The sequence below is a fragment of the Balearica regulorum genome, chromosome 17 (genome assembly GCF_011004875.1).
Source record: "Balearica regulorum gibbericeps isolate bBalReg1 chromosome 17, bBalReg1.pri, whole genome shotgun sequence".
NCBI lineage: Eukaryota > Metazoa > Chordata > Aves > Gruiformes > Gruidae > Balearica > Balearica regulorum.
This window is the reverse complement of record NC_046200.1, coordinates 4772444-4790661: the sequence shown is the minus strand read 5'-3', so window position 1 is coordinate 4790661 and position 18218 is coordinate 4772444. Positions and strand designations below refer to the sequence as shown.

The following is an 18218-nucleotide window of genomic DNA, read 5'->3' as shown; positions in this document are numbered from 1 at the left end:
GTAACTAAGCTACTCCATTATTTCCAAACACCTTGGAGGAGAATGTCTTAGTGGGAGATGAATTAGATAGTGCAACTGTAACTGCCTTCTGAGTATCTTCAGAGTATAATCTATAGCTCATCACCACATGCATTTCAAGTCCTTGCCCTTTATTCTCCAAATAACCTCCAACTGTAAATGTATTTACATGCCAGGCTCAGCTCCTTCTTTCGGAGCATTTCCCACTCGCTGTTTAACCATTTGTCCCTGTTTTGCAGATTTGCCTGGGTTCGGGTTTGGGTGGGTGATAAGGATGGAAAGTTGTGGATTCAGGTCATCCAATAAATGACGGAATGAAGCAGAGAAGAAAAAAAACGTAGGCGGAATATGGGAGAGGTCTAATAGGCTATGAAACGCTCTGCCAAAGGAAGCGGCAGAAGTCCTGCTGCCTGCATCACTGAAAACCAGCCACGCTCGGGAACAGACTGTACCGAACCGTCAGAGACGGGAAAGGCGGCTTATTTGCCAAGTTTTCCAGCTCTAATTCCTGTGATTTAGGGATGGCTGAGGCACGCTGGCCTGCGAGCTTACCCCGACCGAGCTCCGCTGCTTTCAGAGAGCTTTTACCAACCTCTCTAGATGCCTATTGCAACATTTTAAAAGCTTGTTTCATTGTGTGGGGCTCGCTGCAAGACAATCAGACTTTCTGCATTTATCAGTCCCCTACCCCCAGCTCTCTAAGTGCCTTTCAAAACCACCAGCATCATTTCAGACCGCAGTAGCCTCACGTAGTCAGGGGTGGAGGCACCGAGGGCTGATGGCTGTGGTCTCTTGCCGCCTCGGGTGCTCACACCAGCCAGGGACTTGCCCCAGGCACACATCCAGACCAGCTCCTTCCAAAACTCATCTCCAACTTGCTCCTTTTTTCAACCAAAAATCTGGGTACCAAAGGCAGTCATCAGCTACCGACTATCTGCAGAGTTTCTAATTACTGCTCGTTGCATAGAAACCTGCTCCATCTGCTCAAGGGTTCCCTTTTAGGGTGCACGGACTCCTATCTTTTTTTGGTGCGAATTTCATCTTTTTTTGAGCTGCAGCATAGATGTTTGTTTCGAGAGCTGCAGCATCCATTAAACAGCCCTCCTCCCCCATCATGGCAAAGGTCTTGCTGCTAAGCAAAAGCTGTGGTTAATTGACAACAACTTCTAAACTGAGATATAAAATAGTTGCATCTGTCACTCAAGCAAACAGCTGGCTTCAGCAGCCCTACTGCTAAATAATGTAAAATGGTTCATTTTTCTGACTCGGGGAAGATCCTTTATGAAAGGAATGAAAGTCTCCGGTGCTACAGAGCCATGCCCTGATCATTTCTGCATCTTAAAAATCTAACATTGCTCATAAAATTCATAAGTAACATAAACCCTGTTCCTTCCACTACTCTCCCAATCAGACAAACTGGATTTAAATCACCTGCTGGCAGGTTTATTACAGGGCCCACAAGCAGATAAGGTCCTGTGCACCAGCCCTCTGCACTTGACGGGAAATAAATCTCTGCTTTGCCATCTGTTTTTGAGATGTTCCCATTACAAGCAAAACAAAAAAAAAACCCCAAAGATATCTGCACCTCTAATTTAATTTTCTGAACGATTTTATTTCTTGGGTAATAAGGATGACATTTTCCCCCTTTCTAGCAGAAACGCTTTTCATCCCCAGGCCGATTCTCCCTGCAGCTCCCTTGGCAGGTGACCAAACTCTCCCAACATTGTGTATGTAGGGGATGTGTTAGCCCGTGCAGATGAACAGGCTCAGGACAGGGCCAGCTGCTTGGCCAGAGGCACCATGTCCCACACCACCCAGGGGCTGGTCCTGATGGGAACACTGTCTTTGGAGCCTCCCAAGCCAAGTTGGCCAGAATAAGGAGTTTGGTCCCTGCTTTTCCATTTAGCCCCAGTTTCAGTTGCATCACTGGGTTTTTTCCAGCATTTCTTTCCACCTAGGGCAGCTTGGATGTCAAGCTAGAGCAGCCTAACACGGGTGGGTTTACACCATCCCCTTCCCATAACCATACCTCTGGTCCCTGCGCAGCCTTTAACCCAAGGGCAGCATGATGCCCCGGGGCAGGAGGATACGGCCCTGCAACAGCACAGCCACGAGCACCTTGTCCCCAAGATTTAGCATCTTTTCACTAGAAGCTCATTTTTCTGATGTTGCAATCTCCTCCTCCACCACGGAGGAAGCAATGGAGCAGAGCGGCTCTCGAGGGACAGTTGGTGCAACCACGGTGAGATGAACAGAGCTGGTTTACACACAGCTTCCAACCAGTCTGCTCAGCAGATGGCAGCGTCCTGGAAACCCCTCTGCTCCTGGCTATCCCTCATCCCCTCAGGGCATCCCTCTTCTTCACCCCCTACTACCACCACCAAAAAAAAAAAAAAAAAACCCACAAAACACCAAACACAAAAAACCCCCAGCATTAAGAATCAAACGCTACACTTAATTTCTCTCCTTGCCTGAAGTTGCAAGAGACAAGATGGGACGTAATCACCACTTTTAAAATCATCTCCTATGACAGGTAAATTGATCAAGTGGGGAGGCTGGACTGCTTTTGAACTTGAACAAACTGATTTTCCATGAAAGATGGTGTTTACATTGCCTCTCAATAGCCTGCTGAAGTATGCATACCTCTTGCTATTTCATCACCAAATTTGGGAAGAAAGAGTGTTTAAAAAAAAGAAAAAAGGAAAAAAGAAAGTATGCTCGGATCTGGAGCACATCATAAATTCATGAAGCTTTCTGAATGCTGTCGGAAACAAACACATTTATGTAAACAAAGAAAAGCTGAAAGTGTGTTGCAAGAGAATTTTTGGATAGTGTGGAAGAAATGTTAATATTTACATTACACCTGAGACTGAAGTCCATCGTGCAAGGTACTCTGCAAACAGTGAAGTCCTTCCACACTGAATTTACCCACCGCAGACACTCCAAGCAGCACCTGCATTACTTCCCATTGCAGCACTCTATGTCACGGGGGGGGGAAATGGAAATACCCAGGGAAAGCCAGACACCGAGCAATCCCAGTCCACCCCTGTAAGTTATCTCAGAGGACCTCTTTGCTTGTAATTCCTGCCTGCCCATCCTCATGTGGGAATGGCTTCCTCTGAAATGCCAGCTGGGAAACTCCCGACAGCGTGAAATCAAAGCATCTTCCACGACATCTAGAGCACCACATGGTAACTCACACTCCCCAGCCTCCATGGCACTTAACCACAAGAGGATTTGACAGCCGTAGTGGGGAAAGCATCTCCGTTACCACCACGTGCCAGCACATCAGCTGAGCCACTGACAGGGGTAAGTGCTAATGCTATGCCAACAAATCAAGTCACCGCTTGTCATTAACAAACATTAGTTATATTTAGGCAGAGGGAGAAGGGGGAATCAAGTTCAGTGAATTTAATTTGCTGAGCTGACAGTATTTTTTTCAGTGGGATGGCTTCTCATTCAGTGGGATGTTTATTAAGGCCAGGAGATTTTAATTTCGCTTGCTTCCCACAGGATGTGGGACATTGCCACCTCCCCTTTGCTCCCCGGTCACACCTCTGACACAAGTCAGGTTTGCAATCACCTGCATGAACAAGACACATCACTTGGCAAAGCCACCTCTCCATCACAGCAAAGTGTGTGCTTCACATCAGCCTCAGCCGCTGTGGCCGGGAAGAGCAGCACCATGAGTGGTCTTAACCCAATACTACGAGAAATGATACCCTTTGCTTCCTCCACCTTTCAGCAAAGGGACCCTCCTGGGACAGCACCCAGCACAGGTCTCCTGAGCAGCCCGGCTTCAAGTCATGTTTCTGAGGAGCTACAGAGAAGGGCAGGAGGACCCTGACTCAGTGCAGGATCACCAGGGTGGAAATCTCTGTCCCATCAGCACCAATGGCAGAACTCAATGTAGCCTAAAACCATACGTAGCCCGAATCCCTGCCACGCTCCATGGCACACAGACTCCTCTCTCCAGGATCTTTGTAACAAGGGCGTCCTTGTCCAGAGATGCTGTGCACACCAGACATCTGCCTGGGCTCAAAGAGTGACCAAATCCACTATGGCAAACCCACGATAGCAAACTCATCACAGCAGTTAAACAAACAGATGCCATCTCTGGCTCAGGAACACATCCCTGATCCAAAAATCCTTCCCATGACACAAACGGTGGCCCGGTCTTGACAACCCTCTGCTCTGACCTCCTGCAGCTGCTCGTGGGTTTGTACCTTCCTCGCCACACTAAGCTGCTTTAAACACAGGGATAATAGGACTTAGAGTGAGAGTCTTGGAAAGCCTATCATTCCCAGTAATAAAATACAGCAAATTAATTGCACTTTATTGATTTTTTTTTAAATGTAACTATTTTGGCATTCAAACCTCAGAAGACTCTATTGATCAGCCAAAGAGTCAGGTGTCAGTGAATGGAGCTTTGCGACCAAGCCTGACAAATTGAAGAAAATAATCAAAACCTGAAAACAGTGAGTGATGTAGGCTTCCCCATTTCAAATATACAAAGGAGGCTGCAGCATCAATGACAGGAGATTTTTGAAGTGAAAAATGCTGCGCAGGGCAAGTCACACAGTTGCCTCCTGCATTCCCAGAGAGCCCAACACCGGTCACAGGAGCAACGCATAAATCCAGAGCGGCTTCGCCAACTTCAGAAGACCTGCTCTAGATTTATACTGATGGGAAATAAAAATCAGAATATCTGAAATATATTGCTCTACTGGATGCTGGAGTAAGAGGCAGTATAATAATTTCAGACTTCTCCCCCCACCCCACTAACCCCCAAATCACATCAGTTTGGATGATCATTACATAAAATGTTGAAATCTGCACTAATGTGGGGAAAATAATCTACATTTCAACAGTTTGTATGATCACATTCTGCAAATCTATTGTGCAGTAGATAATACAGGTCTTTTGGTTTTGCTCCTGAAGAGCCTCTGCATAAAAAGTGCCTCCGTATTATGTAGAGTGATACAGGGACACATAATAAAATAAGCATAATGTCTCTCCACCCACACCTCCCTGGAGCCAGAGTCTAAAAGCAATTCGCAGGTCCTTCCTCACGCACGCATCACGACAGCCCAAGTCCATTTCCCAGGGGCTGAAGCATTCGGTTTGTTCAATAAGCTTCGCACGCCCCGTTCCCATGCCCGTACCCCCCACCGTCAGCAGGCAGCCCCGCGTTCCCACGCCTGTTCCGGGGTGCGCAGCGCTGCCCGCGCGCAAGGCAGGGACGTGAGCCGCTGAGATAGCATCAGGCAGGAAAACAAAATATTCAGGTAATTCATCCAGGTCATTCACAGGTACCTATTCACATAACCTCAGAGACAGCTCCGCTGCCGCCAGCAAGGAAGGCGGCCAAAAACCCTGCCTAGATGCCAGCAACAAACGGGGGCCTGCTGCCAGCAAGAGACATCCTCGAGCTCGGCGTGAGCGGCCTTTGGCTGCCAAACACACACACACCCCCCCTCTGCTCGCAGCCGCACGCGCGCCAGCAGCCGGGCCGCCAGAGACCCGGGGACAGGAGAGTGATCTCTTAATTGGACCTTCACAAAGCTATTTAGGGGACCTGCCTGACAGGCGAACAACTGCCACCCGCTTTGAAGAGGCTGGAGGAACCCAGCCTGGTGTACCTCCAGTCCCTGAAACGCAGCCTGCCCAGAGCCGGCCCCAGCAAGGGGGAAGGGAGCGAAGGCAAATAAATAGAGAAAAATGGCAAGTGCCCAACACGACCGTCTGTGTGAGCTGGGAGCTTTGCAGAGATGGCAGCACCACGGCATGACTCATGCAGGTGTCTCTCCTGTCTGCAACAACCCAAACCAAGATGTGGTTCATTAACCCCTGTAATCCAGAGGAGAAAGGCGACTTGGAGCACAGCGAGCCGCAGCAAGGTCAGCACAGCCCCGGAGGGAGGCGTTCCCAGGCACTGCCACCACTCGCCTCTTTCGGAAGAGGTTTCCCTGGATCCCAAACCCCCTCTCCACATGCAGGCGTTGCTGCGGTCCACACCAGGGGTGGGACAGGGCAGGGGCAGCGCTCCGCTACGGGAAGCAAAGGGATGCTACTGCCTAGAGAGGAGAAAGGCGCAGGCTGAGGATGGATTTGTTATTCACAGCTTGAGCTGAAAGCACGCTGTGAGTTTCTAACGTGCACATTGTGCAGGGAGGCATTCAGAGAGCAGGGGAGAGGGATGGGTACGACGGTAGGTTTGCAGCCACAAACTGTTTCAAAGTGGGTTTCCATATGTTTAAGCATTCAGAGCGCTGGAAGAATTACACCCACAGTCCAATCTCACCATGGTAGCTACCCACACAGGAGGAGATGGGAGCGGGGAATATCAGAGAAAAGATTATCATTAATGTGTCAAAGCAACGAAAAAAAATATCAGAAAACCTGCTCCTTTGCTGCTCTTAACTCTCTCCTCAAATAAAAGGAGAGCTTCACAGAGTACAGGGCATCGTGCTGCTAACGGAAAGCCATTGCTCTGCCAGGGCAGCACTGACCCGCAGACAACTCACACTCTGCATCCCGTCCTCAGTGCCCCACTCCCAATGACCTGCACCCCACTTTCTGTGCCCTGCACCCCACAACCCATGTCCCGCTCAACAGGATTTCCAAGTGCCCCCATGGTCACACACACCCCAGGCAAAGGAGGGAGTCTGAGGGCTGAGGTAAGCGGTGCTTTTTAGGGTAAGCAGAGCAAGGACCCCCTTCTGCCCATCATGTGTGTGTCTCCGCGAGGCTGATGCCTCCTTCCTCGCAAATTGTTCCCACTGTCCCTGTTTCCTTTCCCGAAACGCTTTCCTGCCACAATGCGTTTCCTGTGCCCTCCCCAGGAACGACAGCCGCTGCTATTACCGCTCCCGTGGATCACTCCTTTTTCACCTAAAATCTTTGCGTTTAGTCATGTTCCTAAAGCCCTGGTGAAGTTTCCCCAGCAGCCCAGGCTCCACGCTATGACCAAACACGAGCACCATCCCGAGCAGCAGTAAAGGCAAACAAATTGCACAGCAACTTCAGCACCAATGCACCTTAATTAATTTGCTTTTAACAACCTCTATTTATTAAGAACAACATCTGCCAGAGAGCTCACACGAGCAAGCAGAGGAAAACGTGCCAGGAGAGGAGTCCTGCAAAAGACTTTCCCAGGGGCAGCGCTTCGGCTTGCCAGCCTGGGAGTGAGCCTTTCCCCACAAACACCTGCAATTGGGACCCACAAGGCTGCTCCTGAGTTCAGCTAGGGAGGAGAAAAAAAAAAAAAAGAAAAAGAAAAGAATAAAAAAAGAGAGAGATGCTCCAAGCCACGCTCTCCCAAGCCACCGGCATGCTGCCTCGCAGCTGGCCGCAGTTAGGATATCCCACCTTGGCTCACCTAAGGGCCTGATCCTGCTCCCCACCAGCCCATGGAAACCCACCCTCCTTAAAATTAAGCACGGTAAAGCCGGCACAAGCGTTATTTTACCGAAGAGATTTAACTCCTGCGCATCTTTGCCCCACACACCCCTGAGTACAGCCAGAGCTATACTCTGAGAAGCAGCCAGGAGGCACGGGGGGTCGGGAGCCCCGTGGGAAGCCCCAAACCCCGCGACCCTTCCCCGGCTCCCAGCGCTCCAGGAATCCCAAACTTTTCCTTTTTCACCCCAAGCCGGCAGCGACTCGTTGGCAGCGGCCGGAGCCGCGGGGCAGCCCCGACGCAGGGGGCCAGGAGCCCGCGACACGCGTGGGGGGAACACCCGGGGAGGCGACTGTGGACGTAGCGGGGGGTCTGCTGCGGTGGAGACGGATGGGGACAACTTTGCGCGCCCAAGAGAGGTGTACGTGCGTGTCCCCCGTCCGCGGGTGCGCAGGGCAGCGCGGAGCGCCCGGGGGGCCCCACCGCCCTCCGCGGCCACGTCGGCGGGAGGGCTGGGAAGGGGGAAACAGCCATAAATAAGAATATGGGGAAAAATAAAATAAATGAAAAGAGTTTTTTAAAAAGAGAAACCCTCGGGGTCGCGGCGGTGGAACTGGGGGTTACCTCGGCACAGGAGCAGCAGCGGCGCCAGGAGCAGCGCGGGGCCCCGGGAGAGCATCCTCTTTGTTCCATGCCCAGAAGTAGTCATGGTGCTGATTTATTTGGAGAGGGGCGGCTTAACGGGGCGGGGGGGGGGGGGGGGCGGGGGGTGTCGCGGCGGAGCCGCTAACCACTCCCCCCGCGCCTGCCCGCTCCCCTCAGCTGCGCGGCTCCGTCCGCCCGCCCGTCCGGCGGCAGCGGGGCCGGGCACCCCGCGGAGGCGGGGGGGGGGGGATCCCCGCTCCCCGCCGGCCCCGCGCTCACAGCCGCCCCCGCCGCATCGCCGCCCCGGGGGGCAGCCGGCGCCGCCGCCCCCGCCCGCCGCGGCGGCGGCAGCAGCAGCAGCAGCAGCAGCAGCAGCAGCAGCGCTCCCCCGGGGCAGCCGGGCGCTGCGCCGGGGGCTGCGGCGGCGCGGACGGACGGGCGAGCCGGGGCTGGGCTGGGCTGGGCCGGGGCGGTGCCGCTGGGCTCACCTGCGGGGGTGGGGTCAGGGCAGGTGCCCCGCTGCGCCCAGGGTGGGGGCCCCGCTGTCCTGGGCCGCCGCCGCCCGGACAAGCGGCTCCCGGGAGCCGGAGCGGGGCCAGCGAGCACGGGGGGGGGAGGGAACCGGGGGGGCAGAGAAGCCCTGTGTGCCCTTTTCTGCACGACACCCCCTTGTTGGCGGCCCGGAGAAGTTTCTCACCCCCGGTGGGTCGGGGCCGGTGGGTCCCGGGGCCGGGCCGACACTCCTCCCGAGCGGGCGGCGGGGTTGTGGGGGGGGGAGGGTTCCCTCAGCGGCCGCGGAGCGCCGAGAAGAGCGCGGGTCCCCCCTCGCGGCCGCCCACGGCACTGCGCGAGGCCGGCTGCAGCGGGCGGGGCGAGGGGCTGGGCGCGCGCGTGGGGGTGTGCAAAGGTGGGCACGCGGGCCGGCGTAGGGCCGCGCGCAGGGCAACCGAAAAGGTGTGCAAAGGTGTTCACAAGGATGTGCAACGAGGTTTGCAAAGGGAGCGGAGGGGTGTGCAAAGAGTTGTGCAAAGGAACGCAGACGGGAGTGCGCAAAGGGCATCCAAAGAAGTGCACAGGGGCGTGCGCAGGGGCGTGCGCAGGGGTGTGCGCAGGGGCGTGCGCAGGGGTGTGCGCAGGGGTGTGCGCAGGGGCGTGCACGGCTGGCCTGTAGCCTTGCAGACACTGCCCCCAGCCCCCCAGGCCCAGGGGAGCTGCATTCCCCTGCCCCGGTGCAGACAGCTTGCGCCTTGATGACAAAGCCAAGTGCTGCCCGTCTTGTGCAGCCCCCCACCCTTGAATCCAGCAATAACCCGCTGCTGGAGCCGACGTGTCACTGGAAATAAACCCAGCCCTTCAAGAGCTGGGAGTTGTTACTGTGATCGCAAGAAAAACAGTGAGGTAGGAAAAGAAAAGGAGAGGAAAAACCAAGAAAAAAACCCCCAAACATCCCCTTGGGTTCTTCCACAGTTTTGCAAACATGTCTCTGAGTTTGATTTTTCTTTCCCCTCCCTGCATAAACAAGCTTTTATGTAGCACTTGCTGTAATCTTGTTTGCCTCCATAACCATTCCTGTGAATGTTATAAAAAATTTAATATTTTACCACTCCACCCAAACAGAAACGTGAATAAATGCTTATCTCCCACGTAGGGAAATGTTACATGGTGGCATGAGACACACACAGGAATCAAGCTCAGGCCGGAGGAATTCGGCCCACACGGGTGTGGTAAAAAACCCAAGAGAACCCAAAGATTTAGTTTCCTCAAGGTAAAGCTAATAAAACTTTTTAAAAAGCAGCAATAATGAAGATCATCTTGCTGTCTGCTCTTGGTACTTGATATAATAAAATAGAACACGAACATTTAGCTGCTAGCTAATTTTGGTGATCCCAAATCAGTTAATTAGTTACTTTAGACATCCTGGTTTCTCTCTTGGGGGACGCAGGGGGGGCAATACTGGGTTTGCTGTGAGCGGGGCTCGGGGCGGCCAGCTGCGGGTGTCCGCCTGAAACGTCTCCTGCTTCGCCTCACGTCGCCTAAAAACGCAGAGCCTGAGAAATGCCGGGCAAGTGCTCAGGTGTTCCTGGTAGCTCCCGGTGGGTTACGCGCTGTTAAACCCCGCAGGTGTCCGTGCAGGCTTGTGCCACCGTGAAAGAAGTGTGCGAAGGGATGCGCAGAGGCAAGGGGCGTCCCGAGGGGCGTGCACGGGAGATCGCGAGGGACATCCAAAAGCCGTCCGTGAGCTTCGCCCCGCAGCCTGGTTGCGTGCCCGGGGGCAGCGGCGCACGGAGGGGTGGGGGTTACAGGCGCCCAGCTACGAGACAACTCCCTCTCGCAGCTCAAAGCCAGAGACAACCCCCGGCTGGGGTACGCTGGACCAGCGCTTTCTCCTGCCCCCCTCATCTCCCCTGCGAGTCCTACCCGCAGCCGAGGGCCTGGGCCACAACCTCACCTCTGTGGCAGCGCTGGAAAGCGTTTAGACTTTATTCCAGCTTTGCTACACATTTTTAAGCGTGATTTTTATAACCAACATTTGAAAGAAAATCCCAAGTGAGGAATTTTGCAGACTGAAAAAGCGCTGACGAGGAACCGATCGTGCTTAGAAAGATCCAGGTGCGTTGGCTGAGAGGTGCTCAGCCCCGGTCCTCTTTGCCGCGTACAGGACTGGTCTGGTTAATACCTTTCCAAACTTGTGCCGAGGGGTAAATAATAGTAAGCTCAATAGTAAAGCTGCACCAATTCCTCACGTGCCTCTCTCTCAGCGAAATAAAGCAGTAAGATCTTCCTCTACAAAACACTTTAATGCTTTTATTGTCTTTTAATGAAGGCTAATGTCATCCAGGTGAAAATGAAGTGGAAAAAATGTATTAGGTGATGTCTACAGATTGTAAGGTGGTTGCTCTGGCATTGCCCTCTCTCCTCTTCCTGCAGGTTAGCTTGTTTGTGTTCCAAGAAACAAACCATAACAAAATAAAATACAAACAATAATAAACTCTTTGGAAGGTTTTGCCACTGAACACTAGGGACCGAGTACAAATAAACGGGTGAAAACACAAGTTATCACAGAGAAAAAGCATCGGAATTAGCAATTTTCCAGCCCAGAAAGCACCTTACGGGGTGAGCCCGCGACAGAGGAGTTCCTCCCGTAACGGGGGCTACCGGGGACTGCTGCGGGCGTTTCCGTATGGGGCAGCAAACCCCCAGGAGAATCCAGCTGATCCCTAACTATAAGGGCAACCGGGATTTATTTCCCTCGCTGAGTTTAAAAGAGGAGGTGTGAGAAAACAGAAGGGGATTATTGGGGAATAATAAAAGCGTAAGGAAGAATTGCAGATGAATCAACAAAATAAATAGCTACGGCTATTACAGCTTTCTCGTCAAAGCAACAGGACAATAAATGCTCATTGACTGCGTTTGCACAATTCATCGGAGCTCCTGGTTTCTGTATCAGCCGCTGAGCCGTTTCCAAGCTCCTTAGCTGGCTTACAGCGTGGCTTGTCTTTTCCCATCTTCTTCTGGTGCGAGAGCAGCAAAAGCTGAATGAGGAGATGCCGCCGAGACAGCCGAGCCGCCCAGAGCCTGTTGGTGCCATAATCTGGGTCTCCCATATGCAATCCTTAAAATAATTCTTTTCCCAAAGGAGTTTTCCTTTTAAGTTATTCTGATAAGACGTTGCTATACTTCCTTTGTGCCGGCGTGACTTTGCACACAGAGGCAACCTGCGTTATGAAAGACTTTGCAGCATTATGGAAAGCTGTTGGGTTTTTACATCACTCAAATGTCAAAAGACTGACGGTTCCGGGAGCATCCCTAGGTAAACAGTAAGGACAAGAATTCTAAAGATGTCTTAGCATATTAGGAAGCAAAAACCCATCTGGGAGACACGGAGAGGTAAGGATGGAGGCCAGATCCTGAGCTGTGTTTAGACACTTATTTCCTGGAGGGAATAAGGAGCCTGAGCACGCCCGGGGCTCTGTACGGCACACAGGGGACTGCAGAAATGCCATCGCTTCGGCTAAATTTGACTCGCGTGGTCACCACAAACTCAAAGCAGGGTGAAAAAGAAACTCCTCTCGAGGAAGGCTGAGGGTCCCTCCCTCCCATCCTTCCCCATGCCACCCGCCTGCCCGGCACCCGGCGCTGCCACCCTGCTGGGGTGAGACCCCGGGTGCCCCCCGCTTCGGGCCGCGGAGCCCGGCCGGCGAGCGTCCGCTCCTGCTCTGAACACATTTGGACTTGAGAGCGGGGCGGGGGGGGGGGGAGGAGGATCTGCGAAGGATCTGCAAAATTACCGTAAGAATCGGAGCGGTACCTGATAAAGGGGGCAGGAGTTGAATCTTTTCTTATCCCAGCTTTTCCTTTGCCAGTGTTTAATAACGATGGGAAAGAATTACGTTTAATTACCCTGTGAGGTGTGTTACAGTATTTGAAAGCTCCCCATAGCTTTTACCACTTTGAACCCTTGTGGCCAAGCTCATTAGATCAGCGTTTATAATAAAAGCCTGCCAGACCTAAAAACAGTTAGGTGATTCCGAAAAAAAACCAACCCAGATTTGTCCTAAAACTGCTGGTTTGGGGATCACTAAAGCAGCTTGCGAATCCGGGTCAAACTCCACAAACAGTTTTGGCTGGGGGAAGAAAATGGTAACATCTAAATATTTTTGGTGCTTTTGAACAGAAATATTTTGACTTTGTATGTTGAGCAGCCTTTGGAAATCGACTTGTGTTATTTATTTAAAGTACAAAGGAGGAGATAATAGGAAAGCAAAACACTTTCTTCCCAGCTGGACAAGTCATGACCTGCGGTGTGCTGTGAAATCAGAGGGGCTGCATTCAGCGAGGCATCGGGGGCCTCTAAAACAGGGAAAACTGGTCTGGAGAATAAAACCAGGTCCCGCGTGCGGCCTGGGGAGCGTCAGCGCCAGGACCCCTGGAAGCGGATGAGCCCAGCTCCGTGGCTGCCCCCGGGGGACTGCCCTGACCGACACGGCAAGGTTGGGAAGAAACTGCTGGTTTAGCTGGTGGATTTGCCACTATTGAAAGCCGCCGGCCGCTGCCCGAAGGGTGGGAAGAGGCTTTGATGTGGCTGAAAGTTGCTCCTGTTTTAGCTTTTTTTCCTTTAAGTGATCAGAGCTTGCAGTCAAACGAGGGCACCTTGTCCTATAGCTCATACGAGGCTTCAGACTTAACTCTGGGATAGAAACCTCAGCGATGAAAAGAAGCAAATCTCAGTCCTCATGGATGTCCCCACGGCCCCGTGGACATCACAGCGAGTGGTGCAGCACCCTCGGGCTCCGCCACCCTGCGAGAGCCCAGCACCACGTTACTCAGTGCCGGGATCCCGGGTGGAAACGTGAAATGCTGCTGCACGAGCCGCCAGCCTGCTCAACCTCGGCTATTAATGGCACCAACTGGAAGCTGCAAATCAGTCAGACGGTTTCCTTGCAAGAAGCCGCCTGAGTGCTGCATGCAGAGAGCGGCGAGCCAGAAACTCTGCCAGTGGTGCCATCTGTCCCCCTTAGAAAGCCTGGTTCATTTAGAGCATCGTTAAGGCATGCTGTCCCATCAGACCGTGTCTGCTTGCTTGCAAGTTGCAAGAAAGAGTGTTAGCTCCAGGTCAGAGAAAGCCCAGATTTTGCAAAAATATAATTGCATCCATTTTGCAATGTTGGAAAACACTGGGGTAACGAATCCTCGGCCTGTAGGACCGCGGCTGGCGCGTCGCTGGTGGCTGCTGCTGTGGAGGTTACTGCCAGCAGCGCGGCCTTGGGGTGCCGCACCCTGTGCCTGCTCCGTGGGCTGTTATACTCTACCCGGAGCAGATGAGCAGGGAAATCATCACGATCCCCGTTTTACAGACAGGAAAGCAAGTCGGCACTGCCATTTAGGGCTACTGTAAAGAGATCCGAGCCCCGTGAGCTGTCCTTCCCCCTCTGTAAGAGCTTCACCACCTCCGCCACAGCTTGCAGCGTGGCACCCCTGACAGACGGAATGGGGTGCTCTGGGGGTCTGCCCCTCTCTGCTCCCCGGCATCAGCCGCACGGGGGGAAACCAAAGGGCCGAGTCAGGGAGAAGGAGCCGCCGTTCACCCGGCAGCGTGGGGCCGGCGTGAATCACGGAGGTAAATGATTCACCCAGCAGCACGCAGAGAGCCTGTGAACAAGGCAGGAACTGAATCAGGGGTGGTTTTTTTGCTTTTAATCATCTCCTCTCTCTCATTATCCTTAAAGCCTCTTCCCAGAGATGGAGGGGGCTTTGCTCGCCAGAAGGGAGCGGGTTAATCACTCCCAGGAGGAAAAACACAGAGCAGTGGGAATTGCGGTGCCCCGCTGCCGCCAAGCACCTGCGGAGACTAAAAGGTGATGAATTGCCATAATTTCTGCTCCCTCCTTTACCTGCGTTTAATTAAATTGGTTTAAGACAGGTCTGAGCAGGAGACTGACTGATTTCTGTGTAATTTCAAACACCTGTATGGGGGGAGCAGGTGGGGTGGGGGATGTTTGGCAAAACCTGTGTGTCTGCACCAGGTTGGAATGCCCTGCGTCTGGCAGCTGCCGGCGACCAGCCGATACCCCCCGACAGCAACGCCGGCCCCGCACCACCAGCATGAGCCACCTGCAAAGGACACGGGGCTTGGGCACCTGGTCCCCAGCCCCGTCGCGACGGCTCTCTCCTCTTCCTCTGGTCGAGGAAGCACCAGAGAGGGCGAAGGCAGGATCAGACCCAGAGAAATGGCTTATTTATTTATTTATGGCAGGGAAGGGACTTTGCTCCTGCGGCTGTGCAAGCTCAGAGGGCTGGGGTGGGAGCGCAGGAAGGTTTCCAGCACGGTTCAGCCTGTGCCAGGGGCCAGGAGGGCACCGGGGGGGAGCGGGACCGTGGTTGATCACACACCCCAGGTATTGAGGAGCACAAAAGGGCCAGGGGACATGCGTACATCCTCCCGTGGGCTCCTGCCAGAGGCTCCAAGGATGATGTATAGAACACTCCATCTCCACCAAGTCAAGCTCACATAGTCACAGGGACCTCACAAGAGCCTGGGAACTGCTCAGTCCTGGGGAAAACCAGATCAAAGCCCCTAAAATAATAAACAGAATGGGAGCATGCGCTGCGTGCACACGTTGTGCTTCTCCTGGCAGCTCTTGCAAGCTCGCATAGCTGCGGAGGGTCTCAGTGCTGCCCTCGGGCCAGGCTGCGCCAGCCCGGCTCACACCCCATCCTCCCCCAAATGCCAAAAACCGTCCCCCACACTGTGCCCTGACACCCGCTGTGCAAGGATGGGCTTGCAAAGAGACCCGCTGCTGCAGGATTTTGCTCAGCTGCTGTCGCTAGAGTGGGACCAGCTTGGCATGAAGCAGACAGGCACCCGCAGCCCTCTCTTCCAGCACTCGCTCAACAAAAGGACCAAATTCGTATTTGAATACTGCAAACATGGGAGCAAGAGTCTCCACGAGCTGGTGTGACGCATCAGGGTGGGAGGAAGGGAAGATGAAGTGGAATGAGTTAATCTCAGATGACTCCAGATGCTCCATCCCCGATCTCTGCTCACTAGGAAGGTGTTTTTCAAGGCACCAAGAGAATTCCCCAGAAGAGCAGCCCTAGGTTTTTGGCTGCAGAGGTCAGAGGAAGGGTTGGGTTAGGGGAAAGCCTGATCTGGTTCCCATTTCCATCAGCAGAAGCTTCACTACTGCCCTCAGGAGAAGCAGGACCGGGACCTACCTCCGTACCTCAGACCCTGGGGGGACAGAGAGATTGCTGGGGACAGACGTGCAAATCTTTAAAGAGAACAACTTCCACTCCTCCTTATTAGGGGCAAATTGTTATCCCGACTGCAAACCGCTGCGTACGCTGGCTCGGCACGCAGGCGCTGGCCGTGGCTCACCTCCGCCGGGCGCGCGGGCAGCGGCACAGCACGTGTTGGCAGCCCTTTGCAACACGCTTCTTCAGGCGGCACGAGCTTTTCTAACCGTGTGGTCTACTTCTCGCAGGCCAACTTAATATCTTTGGGAAAACAACAGGAACCTGAGGCTTCTTGGAAATTCATATCATAAAGAATCCTTTGATTATTCTTTCTTTGTTTTTTCTAATAGCCAGTCATAAAAAGCATTCTTTTTAAAGAAATAATTGTGTACAAAGAAAATCAGTCATACGCCACGTAGATGCTGTTATTTGCATAATTATGAGGAACCTGATTTTCTCTCTCAGTCAAAATAAAGACAAATGATCTCGTACTATGTTTTGGATGCATCGTTTTCTGATGCTTTTGAACTGATTAAAACACTGCGGGCACGGGGACAGGAGGGACACGGCCATGCCTGGAGGATGCTCAGCCCCCAGCACCACGTCCCAGTGGGGTCAGCCGATGCTCCCACATTCCTGAAGCATTTAAGACTTGGTCTTCCACAGAAAAGAAAACCAACCCAAAAAATCGAGTGTTTTCCATGGAGGTTGCAGCTGAGAAAATTCTCAGGTAACTCCATCACTGAAGAGTTGCTAAAAACAGGAGTCACACAAAGCTACGTGCCTGCCGGCTCATTAAAATAGCCTTTGTGCTCCAGAAATGCATATAAAAGACGCACACAGGACCTGTCATTCTTACAGATTTCTCCTCTTATGTTTGTTCATTCTCAGCTAAACTAAGAAATGCCTGAAGCCGTCAAAGGGGCTGTTTCAAAGGCAGCCTGGAGACAGAAAGGGAGCAAGCCAGTGCCTGGAAAGCCTCGCTAATCAAGGGAGGGGGATCCGCCTGGTTTCCTCCCTCCCCGAGCTCCGGCTTTGAAGACCTGTCATCTGCAATACTGCTTTGCTTCAACATTTATACTGAGAAATTTTTGCCTAGAATATATATTTAATTTTTTTTTTTTTTTTTTTTAAAACAAGGCTGCGCACCCTTTGCCTCACAACACGGCTCTGGGGGCTTCAAGCAGGAGCATTTCAGAGTCTTAAAATACAGGGAAGGTGGTCCAGGTGCCAGGACCGCATCCCCACCCCAGGCCATCATCTGTATAAACAAAGGGATTTTTCACAGCGCGAGGGCCAAGCAGGCTGTACCGAACACTGGGAGCTTTAGAAATTCAGTTCTGTCTGTCTAATGAAAAGGAGAGACTTTTGCCCCCAGGAGCACTAAAAAAATTAATGGATATTATGACTGTAACTACTTGAATCGAATGCAAAGCCGTGTGTCACGCAGCCCCTTTTGCAATTTTAGCAGCTTATTACAAGCCTGTTTACATCTGTCCCTGCCTGATTTAAGCCCAGCAGGAATAAAGCTAATATAAAGCAAGCAAAGTGAATTAAGAGCAGAGATGCTTTAAACACAACTTGTCCGAGCACAGCCCTCTCCCGGCACCAGGTAGATGGGTCCTGCTGGTGTTTGGTGGGTCAAAGCCCAGCAGGTACCAGCACGAAACTGGACACATCCCAGCCCCAGGACCCGTTCCTTTGTGCCTGGTGTCACCTGCGCCGTGCAGGCAGGGGACATCCCATTGCAGAGCAGAGCCGCCCCTGCATCCCTCCAAGCCAGCAAAGCCCCTCGGGCTCTCCCCGCTGCAGCAAGGGGTCAGATCGGGGCACGGAGAGCAGCGAAGAACTGCCATCAGGATGTGCTTGAGGTAAAAGCACGTTTCCGCAGCAGCTCCAGATGCAGATGTTAACTCCGGGTGCGTTCATTAAGCCGAACATCGCCTTTGGATGATATTTGAAGAGCTGATGTAGCTGCCTGTGGCGTGAAAGGCAGAGGTGTGAATTTTCTCCCGTTCTGTGCCATCGGCATCTTTCATCTCAACCCGCTCAGCGAGCTGAGTGCTGACACCGTCCGCATCCTGGCTGGCAAACATAGCTAATCAGAGACGCATCAAAGGGGGCTTGAGGAGGAAAAAAGTGACTGTGGGTGCACTCTGCAGAGGGGAATTTGTCTTTCAGACAGGACGAGTCACTTCTCTCCCCCATCCTGTGTGGAACAAGGTCCCTGGCTGAAATTTTAAGAGATCGCATTAATACATCACCAAACTCATCCATCTGTCAGGGATGGGTCTGGCAGACAACATTTTGCAGGGAAGAAGCATGGATTTGGGCTGGCAGCCCCTGCCCCGAGTTTTAGAGCAAGCAGCAGAGCTGTCACACAGCTTCATCAGCCCATTGCGCTTGCCATCACAGC

General features: G+C 52.9%; 1 protein-coding gene across 1 annotated transcript in view; it reads right to left on the bottom strand.

The window, feature by feature from the left end:
• Nucleotides 1-8251, bottom strand: part of TMEM132B (transmembrane protein 132B) — a 254421-nt gene extending 246170 nt beyond the window's left edge. Inside the window, exon 1 of the mRNA XM_075769570.1 lies at nucleotides 8045-8251. Coding sequence (XP_075625685.1) covers nucleotides 8045-8129 — 85 coding nt within the window. The 5' untranslated portion in view covers nucleotides 8130-8251. The remainder of the gene's footprint in view (nucleotides 1-8044) is intronic.
• Between the last annotated feature and the right edge of the window lie 9967 nt (nucleotides 8252-18218).